Source organism: Carassius gibelio, chromosome A4, assembly GCF_023724105.1.
Source record: "Carassius gibelio isolate Cgi1373 ecotype wild population from Czech Republic chromosome A4, carGib1.2-hapl.c, whole genome shotgun sequence".
In the NCBI taxonomy this organism is placed as follows: domain Eukaryota; kingdom Metazoa; phylum Chordata; class Actinopteri; order Cypriniformes; family Cyprinidae; genus Carassius; species Carassius gibelio.
In genome coordinates this window covers 36354744-36364743 of record NC_068374.1, presented here as the reverse complement: position 1 = coordinate 36364743, position 10000 = coordinate 36354744, and the positions used below count along the sequence as shown (strand labels likewise).

At 40.5% G+C, this 10000-nt stretch overlaps 1 protein-coding gene across 2 annotated transcripts in view; it reads right to left on the bottom strand.

The window, feature by feature from the left end:
* Nucleotides 1-8594, bottom strand: part of LOC127980429 (sine oculis-binding protein homolog B-like) — a 15241-nt gene extending 6647 nt beyond the window's left edge. Inside the window, exons 1-5 of one of the 2 annotated variants that reach the window (XM_052585446.1) lie at nucleotides 8413-8594; nucleotides 6062-6170; nucleotides 5805-5975; nucleotides 5558-5709; nucleotides 468-566 (exon numbers count right to left, since the gene is read on the bottom strand). In XM_052585446.1, the coding sequence (XP_052441406.1) occupies nucleotides 468-566; nucleotides 5558-5709; nucleotides 5805-5975; nucleotides 6062-6170; nucleotides 8413-8505 (624 nt within the window). In that variant the 5' untranslated portion in view covers nucleotides 8506-8594. The remainder of the gene's footprint in view (nucleotides 1-467; nucleotides 567-5557; nucleotides 5710-5804; nucleotides 5976-6061; nucleotides 6171-8412) is intronic. The other variant, XM_052585447.1, reaches the window with a different exon arrangement.
* Between the last annotated feature and the right edge of the window lie 1406 nt (nucleotides 8595-10000).

Below are 10000 nucleotides of genomic sequence, written 5' to 3'. Positions count from 1 at the left end.
ACGCTGCTGAAGAATATCCATTCTGAACTCTTCACATTTGAATATTTCCTTTTGTTCCTCATTTGTAAGTCACTTTAAGGCATATTTCTTTATAAAGTATATATTTTTAATGAATTATTTTTTATAAACATTATTAATTTTGCACAATTAATTACTATATCTATAAGTATTGTATTTTTATATATATATAATTTTTTTTTAACAAAATGTTTTTATATGTGTAATTATGTATGATCAATACAATACATATGTATAATTATTTTATATTAATTAACAAAATATTTTTTGTATACAATATTTTGCATAATTTAAAATATATATTATATAATAAATATACTCAATTATATACACTTAATACATATTATAAATAATAGTAATAAAGCACTGTAATGTTTTTATAAATGTAATCCCTAATATCTTTCTACATGCAGTAATCTGTGCGCATGGATGCTCGTCTGTTTATTTACACGCGTGTTGTTGTTCATCTTCAGCAGAAGTCTTGAGGGCGTGTCCAGCGTCTGACCAGGGGGCGGAGACTGGTCGCCATGACGATCCTCATCTCGAGCCTTGAGGAACACAAAGACTGATCTGAAGCACTTTTTGTAAAATATATTATTCGTCAGGGTTATTACAGTTAATCAACTAAGACCACATGGAAAATTACTTTTGCCACTTTTGCTGGAAAAATAAATAAATAAAGAAATATTAAGAATAATAACTATGAATAAGAACTGTAGTGGTATCTCAGTAACAGCAGCTGACTCAGACGTGGTTGCTTCATGTTTGTCAGTGTTCGGTTCTAACACCAGATCTATTGTTCTAAAGTCTCTTTGTGAAATACAATCGTGCTGCGCTTGCTTTGAGATCAAATATCAGCTGAGACACAGACACGATTAATAACGGCGTCTGAAGAATCCAGAGACCTTATTCTGTGTGTGTGTGTGTGAGTGTGTGTGTGTCTGTGTGTATCAGTGTGAGTGTGTGTGAGGGAGTGAGAGAGAGAGTGTGTGTGTTTGTTTGTATCAGTGTGTGAGTGTGTGTGAGAGGGAGTGTGTGTGTGTGTGTGTGTGTGTGTGTGAGCACACCAGACTGAAGGAGGATCATCAGATGATGAAGTCTCTCTCTATCTCCTGCTGTGTGTTTGTGTGTGTGTGTGTGTGTGTGTAACCGGAGCATCCTGTGTGTAAAGTATGCACTGTAAGATGAATCCCCCCCCCCTCTCTCTCTCTCTCTCTCTCTGTCAGACAGGCTCAGACTCGTCAGTGTGTGTGTGACTCTGGGCTGATAAATGATCCTGTGTGTTTCTTCTCTCTGTTGTGGGAATGTGCTGCTCGTTAAGAACAAACACAGCGGCCTGTAAAGAGATGCCTTCATATGTGTGTGTGTGTGTGTGTGTGAGTGAGTGAGAGTGTGTGTGATTGAGAGTGTGTGAGTGTGAGAGTGTGTATGAGTGTGTGTGAGTGAGAGTGTGAGTGTGAGAGTGTGTATGAGTGTGTGAGTGTGAGAGTGTGTATGAGCGTGTGAGTGAGAGTGTGTGAGAGTGAGAGTGTGTGAGTGAGAGTGTGTGAGAGTGAGAGTGTGTGAGTGTGAGAGTGTGTGTGAGTTAGAGTGTGTGCGAGTGAGTGGGGTGGGAGTGTGTGAGAGAGAGTATGTGTGTGAGTGACAGAGAGAGAGTGTGTGTGTGCAAGTGAGAGTGTGTGTGAGTGACAGTGTGTGAGTGAGAGTGTGTGAGAGAGAGAGTGTGTGTGTGAGTGAGAGTGTGTGTGAGTGAGAGTGTGTGACTGAGAGAGTGTGTGTGAGAGTATGTGAGTGAGAGAGTGTGTGAGAGTATTTGAGTGAGAGTGTGTGTGAGAGTATGTGAGTGAGAGTGTGTGTGAGTGAGAGTGTGTGTGTGAGAGTATGTGAGTGAGAGTGTGAGTGTGCAAGTGAGAGTGTGTGAGTGAGAGTGTGTGACTGAGAGAGTGTGTGTGTGTGTGTGAGTGAGAGTGTGTGAGTGAGAGTGTGTGTGTGTGTGAGTGAGAGTGTGTGTGTGAGAGTATGTGAGTGAGAGAGTGTGTGAGAGTATGTGAGTGAGAGTGTGAGTGTGCAAGTGAGAGTGTGTGTGAGTGAGAGTGTGTGTGTGTGAGTGAGAGTGTGTGTGTGTGAGTGAGAGTGTGTGTGTGTGTGTGTGTGAGAGTATGTGAGTGAGAGAGTGTGTGAGAGTATGTGAGTGAGAGTGTGAGTGTGCAAGTGAGAGTGTGTGTGAGTGAGAGTGTGTGAGTGAGAGTGTGTGTGTGTGAGTGAGAGTGTGTGACTGAGAGAGTGTGTGTGAGAGTATGTGAGTGAGAGTGTGAGTGTGCAAGTGAGAGTGTGTGTGAGTGAGAGTGTGTGAGTGAGAGAGTGTGTGTGTGTGAGTGAGAGTGTGTGAGTGAGAGAGTGTGTGTGAGTGAGAGTGTGTGTGTGAGTGGGAGTGTGTGAGTGGGAGAGTGTGTGTGAGTGAGAGTGTGAGTGTGTGAGAGAGAGTGTGTGAGAGAGAGTGTGTGAGTGAGAGTGTGTGTGTGTGAGTGAGAGTGTGTGAGTGAGAGAGTGTGTATGAGTGGGAGTGTGTGTGAGAGAGAGTGTGTGAGTGTGAGAGTGTGTGAGTGAGAGTGTGTGTGTGAATGAGAGAGTGTGTGAGAGAGAGTGTGTGTGGGTGAGAGTGTGTGAGTGTGTGTGTGAATGAGAGTGTGTGTGAAGAGAGTGTGTGTGAGTGAGAGTGAGTGTGTGTGAGTGAGAGTGTGTGAGAGAGAGTGTGTGTGTGAGTGTGTGAGTGAGTGTGGTGTGTGAGTGAGAGTGTGTGTGTGTGAGTGAGAGAGTGTGTGTGTGTGAGTGAGAGAGTGTGTGAGTGTGTGTGTGTGAGTGTGTGTGAGTGAGAGTGTGTGTGTGAGTGAGAGTGCGTGTGTGAGAGAGTGTGTGAGTGTGTGTGAGAGAGTGTTGTGTGAGAGGTGAGGAGAGTGTGTGTGAGTGAGAGAGTGTGTGTGAGTGAGAGTGTGTGAGAGAGTGTGTGTGTGTGTGAGAGTGTGTGTGTGAGTGAGAGAGTGTGTGTGAGTGAGAGAGTGTGTGGTGAGTGGTGAGAGAGAGTGTGGTGTGTGAGGTGTGAGTGTGTGTGAGTGAGAGTGTGTGTGTGGGTGTGTGAGTGAGAGTGTGTGAGGTGAGAGGGTGTGTGTGTGAGTGTGTGTGAGGAGAGTGTGTGAGTGAGGAGTGTGTGTGAGTGAGTGAGGTGTGTGTGTGAGAGTGTGTGTGTGAGTGAGAGTGTGTGTGGGGTGAGTGTGTGTGGTGAGAGTGTGTGAGGTGAGAGTGTGTGTGAGTGAGAGTGTGTGTGAGTGAGAGTGTGTGTGTGAGTGTGTGTGAGTGAGTGTGGTGTGTGAGTGAGGGAGTGTGTGAGTGAGAGTGTGTGGTGTGTGTGTGAGTGTGAGTGTGTGTGTGAGGTGTGTGTGAGAGAGTGTGTGGAGGAGAGGTGTGGTGAGAGTGTGTGTGTGTGAGAGTGTTGTGGTGAGTGTGTGAGTGTGAGTGTGTGTGTGTGAGTGTGAGAGTGTGTGTGTGTGTGTGGTGTGTGTGTGAGTGTGTGTGTGGTGTGTGAGTGTGTGTGAGTGAGAGTGTGTGTGTGTGAGTGAGAGAGTGTGTGTGTGAGTGAGAGAGTGTGTGTGAGTGAGAGTGTGTGAGTGTGAGAGAGAGTGTGTGTGTGAATGAGAGAGTGTGTGAGAGAGAGTGTGTGTGTGTGTGTGAGTGTGTGTGAGTGAGAGTGTGTGTGTGTGAGAGTGTGTGAGTGAGAGAGTGTGTGTGAGAGAGAGTGTGTGTGAGTGTGAGAGTGTGTGTGAGTGAGAGTGTGTGAGTGAGTGTTTGTGTGTCGATTTAAATATAAATTAAATAAACTAATATATATATATATTAGTGCTGTCAATCGATTAAAAAAAATTAACTAATTAATCGCACAATTTTTTTTAAATTAATCGCGATTAATCGCGATTAATCGCAATTAAAAGACTGAAACTTTTTGGATATGTAAATGTAAAATGTAAATAATTAATGTAAACTCAAGACAAAGAAACTATTTAAATTCAAAATATGATTGTTTATTGGAATTTTTGTTTAACTTGTAACACAGATTTTCTCATGTAAACAACATACCTGCAATAAACCATCAATATCCTCCAAATTAACTGTTGGCTTGAAAGCCATATTTATTACAGAAATAAAAACACAGGCATGTAAGTACCATGTGAATTTCAAAACAATCAATGCCAATAAAAAACAAAAATGATTTCCATGTTGAATTCTAAGTGTACTGCAAAAAAAATTCCAAAGTATAGTCATTGCCAGTGCTTTAAGTGGGCCAGTACGCACCGGTACTCAGTACCGCCACTTCCAAATATAGCTCTTGAGCGTACCGCCACCTCTCCGTGCGCCCAGAACGTGCTTGTAGCGTACCGGTACGCTCATTTGGACATCTGTTTTAATAGAGGTTTTAATCTTTTACCTACACTGCCGATTTTCAGAGCGCCCTTCACAATGCAAGCTTCCTAATTCATCCCACCCAGAGCAGAAACTACATTACCCATTCACCCTTAAGTTACACAAGTGAATAGCGCATGTGTCGCTTTCCCACTGTTAAGTGTCAACAACTCAACGTGGCCGGAGAAGGTGTGTGAAACTCGTTGTGAGTTATACTAAAGCAAAATCTTGAGTATTTATTGTCTGATAAACATTAAAAACTGTCTGCGGAGGTTGAGTCGTCCTGCAGCCCCCGCTGGCTGCTCATTGGCTGCAGCATCTTTTTTCTAAGTTCTAAAAAAATACCGTAGACGGCAAGGCACAAATTTAGATATTCATTTATCTAATTAATCTATAGCCTATGCACAAAGACAATATGATCTTTTTGTCCCCTTTTTGTTTTAAAGCCTGATGAAGAGAGAGAGCGCAAGCTGCTGCAGCTGCGAGGAAGACAGTGATGCACGCGCACAGGAGTGATTGACAGTTCGCGGCACTGTGTACAAAAAATACTCCGCTACACAATTATTTCGTTATTTTCGCTTAAGCTTATTAACGTTAGCATTACAGAAAGGTCTGATTTACGCACTGTTACAGTCATTGTTTTTTTTTTTTTTTTTTTTTAAACAATGACATTTGAGTTCATGATTTTAATGTCGCTGTTTCTTGTGGCAGACTGAAGAGTAATCCGGCAGAGTTTTATACTGAAACTTTCCGCCTAAAAGTCCTTCCTTGGTCTTAACCATATTTCTTTGCACGTTGAACACACATAGGCCACAACTGGAAAAAAAAAAAACTGCAACTGCGTTAATTGCGTTATTTTTTTTTAACGCGTTAAATATTTCAAATTAATCGAATGCGTTAACGCGCTAATTTTGACAGCACTAATATATATATATATATATATATTTACATGTGTGTCATGTGAAATAATTGATTAATTATTGAAATATTAAGATAACATTAGTTGCCATGACTTTTTAGACTTTTTTTGGACTTTTTTCCCCCCTCCTAATTCCTCAGCTGCTGTCTGTGTTCTGAGGCTCTTCACCTTGTTGTGTTTGAAGAAGGCGCGTCGACACGCAGCGAAACACTTCTCACTGCAGAAGCTCTTGAGCTCGGAGCCCATGAGCAGAGAATAGCGCTTCATGCCCTCCTTCTGACACCAGACGCAGACGATCGGCTCGCTCTGGACATCCTCCGCTGAACACAGACACACGTCACTATCACTGTTACACTACTCACCTGTTTCACAGAGACTGTGTGTGTGTGTGTGTGTGTGTGTGTGTGCTGCACACCGGCTAAAGGTTTGATGAGCGGCACGATGACGTTCATGCTCTGCTCCTTCACACGCGGCGAGGAAGAGTGTGACGATGAAGACGGAGACACTGGAGATGCTTTCTCACCGCTTCTGAGCGCCTCTGATGAGGAAGATGAGGATGAGGAGTGTGGCTTTGGCACAGAGTTCTCTGGAGGACAGATGACAGTCAGACCTGTGTGTGTGTGTGTGTGTGTGTGTGTGTGTGTGTGTCTGTGTGTGTGTGTGTGCGAGTACCTTTGAGAACAGATGTGTGTTTGTGTTTGGCTCGGTCTGAGTCCTGCTGATCCACTGAATCATAGCCGTACCATCCCAACAACTCATTCATGGTGCTCTCAGCAAAGCTCTGCAACACACACACACACACACACACCTGACGTCACAGCAGAACAACATGAGCAGAGATTTCATTTAATAGCAGTCTGCAAACGTCTGGGGACTCAGGAGATGAGTGTCTCAAGTTTAGGAATAGTAATGTTGTCCCATTCTTGTCTAATACAGGCTTCTAGCTGCTCAACTGTCTTAGGTCTTCTGTGTCTCATCTTCCTCTTTATGATGCACCAAATGTTTATATATATATGTTATTTTATATTAATTTTTTTAATTTTAAATTGTGTTTATTATATATTTTTTATGTTTTATTTCAACATTTCTTAAAATATATGTTTAAAATATTTTATTGCTCGTGCTTTTATATAAAATATTTTATTTTATATATTTTATCTATTTTAAATAAGTCTATTATTATTAATGACTTTTGATTTTATTTTAATCACAGGTTTTATATGAAATATTATACGTGTAATTCTATATCTGTGTGTGTGTGTGTGTGTGTGTGTGTGTGTGTGTGTGTGTGTGTGTAAACTGCATGATAAATATCCTGGCACTGTTTTGTGTCGCCACTTGATATCCAGAGTAAAATAAGCAGCACTTCTAGGAAACACTGATGTTAGAACGAGACGAGTCTTCATCTTCATCCGAGAGCGATTAGAGGAAAACTGATCCGACAGAAAAAAGCAGCGAATTTCCTTCAAAAACAGGAGCTGATCTCATGACACACGATCTCACGGAGCCAGAGCTTTCCGTCTGAGATTAGAGGCGTCACTCGATCCACGGGAAGGAATCACAGGACACCCGACACCCTTCCCAGAATTCCCCTTCTCTCCAGGCCCCGAGACTAATTACATCACGCTGCTTTCTCGTTAGCTGCCTTCCTCCGCTTCCATCCCACAACCTTGTTTTTGTTTCTTCTTGGCAGTTCACACAAGCATCTGTTCGGTTCCAAACCCGTCCCGAACCCCTTCCTCGGCCCCGGGGCCGCTTGCATCAGGCCGGGCTTCGGTTTCATGTGTTTGGATTAAAATTAGTTAAATTGTAACTCTACACCCCCGGTGGATCCAGAGCGGCTCCCACAGACAGACTGCTTCTAAACGCGGTGTGTCAGATTTCATCAGGATTGTGAAAGAGCTCGTGAATTAGAGCCAGAGCTGTAGACGGTCAGCGAGTCACATCTGGAGCTCGTGCAGGAGAATCAGCTCAGAAGAGAAGAGCGCTCAGAGAATCAACTGTTCAGACTGCAGTGAAAACTGTGCAGCTGCCATCAAAGGGTTAATCCCTTAAATGATCTGTCCTTTAAAAGTGTAACCTAACTGAGAGATTCAGACATATTAAATTCGTCATTTAGTAATTTATATAAAATATAAAATGTTAAATATTGTAATATTAAATATATTTTATCTTTCATGTAATTTTTTTAAATGTGTCATTTTTAATACTTTATTTAAAATATTTATGTGTCAAAATATTTTTGATTAAATGTATTTTATTATATTTATGTTTTATATTGAAGATTTTTTTCTATTTTTTGTCATGTTTTATATTATTTTATATTTTATATTATTTTTTAACGTTTATTGGATATTATGTTTTTTAATACTTCTATAATATATTTTTATATTTGTTTACTAAAAATATTATTTTTTACAAATATCTTCATATTCATTCAAAAACTCATATTTTTAAAAAAAAATTTTATAATGTAATATTAAATATATTTTATTTTCCTATTTTTAAATGTAATATTTTATTTTGAATAAATATTAAATTTTCAAGTTTATATTAAACATTTATTTTTCTAAATATTTTATAATAAATATTATTTATTTTTCCTGTGGTTATGTAATTGCTGTTTAGAAAATAGTATATTTTTTATGTTTAATATATTTTTAACGTTCATTTTTTTTTATATTTCTATATTATATTTTTTATTAAATGTCTTATTTTATATTAAATAAATATTAACAAATTACACCAAGTGCACAGCATTTCTTATTAAATGTTTTAACGTTTTATATTAAATATTTACTATATTTTATATTAAATATTTAAATTCTGCAGCAGTTTTGGCATCCCATCATGATCTCCTCTAAACCTGCAGAGAAGCACCAGCTGATGTCTCCTGCTCTCTCTCCAGCACGGGATGCTCGTTTCCCTCTCAACTAACTAAACCAGCAACTCTTTCACCGAGCCCGTTCTAACAGCGGTTCCCGGTGAAGCCACAGCAGAAGAGCAGCACACGGGGCTCTCACCTTCATCTCCTGACGCACGTCTCTCCGCACCGGGTGAGCAGGTTTCCGGCTGCGCTTGTTCTCCGCAGGTCGCTCCGTCTCCATCTCGGGCATGACTCGCGGAGCGGCGCGCGGGGAGAACGCTGTCCGTCGCGGCTGTCACGCGATTCTGACGCGCGCGGGAACAATGAGCGGAGCGCAGCGGAGATCAGGAGGCGGTGAAACCCGAGACCCGCCCCCGCCTCCACCGGAGACCCAGCTGCCCTCAAACTAACACACACTTCGTCATGAAAGCTGTTGTAAAGACTTTTCCTGTAGTAAAAAATATATTAAAAATTGTCACGTGACCTAAAATGTGCTGTGTCTAAATGAACTGGTTTTACTGAAGTATTATTTATTATAAGTGAACAGCCCTTTATTAAAATAACGCACCCTCGCATAAGATCGGTTTTATTTTTTAGATCAATTTGGTTCCTAGTAACAATATAAATAATCTTTAATTATTTATGCATTATAAAAAAAGTAGTTTACAGCTTTAGTAGCTTATAAATCTTTTTTTTTCTTTCTTTTTTTGTTTTTTTTTAGTTTGTGGACTATTTGTTCATTTAAAAAAAACGAACAAAACAGAACATCTAAAAACTGCTGGTTCCATGGTTTCAGATTCAGATAGTTAAATAATGCTATTATTATATTTACTATAACATACTAAGATAGTGAGATTAGTAATAGTAATTTAAATAACACCGTGGAACATTTCATTTCCATAACATTAGTAATTTCGGTTACATCATCGCTTTTAATAATAATAATAATAATATTATTCTTTTAGCCTATTTAAATTTCATGATGTGGTTTATAAGACGTTTTTAAAACGTTGTGCAGCTACATTACCATAAAAGTTGTAAACACGATTTGTGTTCGCTGGGAACTTTCCTCCAGAGACTTCTATCATGACTTCACTCTAATACTAAAAACATGCTTGTAGTAAAATCTGTTTCTCAGTCACCACACACTGTTTCTGTCTCTCCAAACACAGGGACTCTCTGCTCAGTGTTTCGAAGAATAAGCGCTGGTGTAACGGAGAGCCCCGCTTCAGGTTTCGTGGCCCGCGGGTGTCACCTGAAACCCCCTGCTCTCTCTCTCTCTCTCTCTCTCTCTCTCTCTCTCTCTCTCTCTTTCTCTCTCTCTCTCTCTCTGAGATCAGCATGTGATGAAGCAGCAGAAACAGAGAAGGGAAGTCTGTGAAGAGGCTTTCTGCAAACACTTCCTGCAGGAAACAGAGCTCCATTGAGTGTGTAGTGTGCTCTGTCGAAGATGCTTGTTCTGGCCACTAGATGGAGATGAAGCTCTGTGACTCTGATCTTGATGCTGTTTACTCCAGTGTATAAAGAATACTGAGGGATTACCATGGTGCATGGCCAAAAACCCTTATTATTACCTGTTAAAAGGTCATAAATCAGATGAAGAAGTTCCTCATAAATATTTGGTTTGTATTTGCAATTAGTTCTGAGTGTGCAATGCTGCACTTTTCTGCACGTGGCGATGTGTTTGGTTTGATGTTTACAGGACTGTGTATGAGATGCGCGAGCTCGTGTTGACGCGCGCGGCC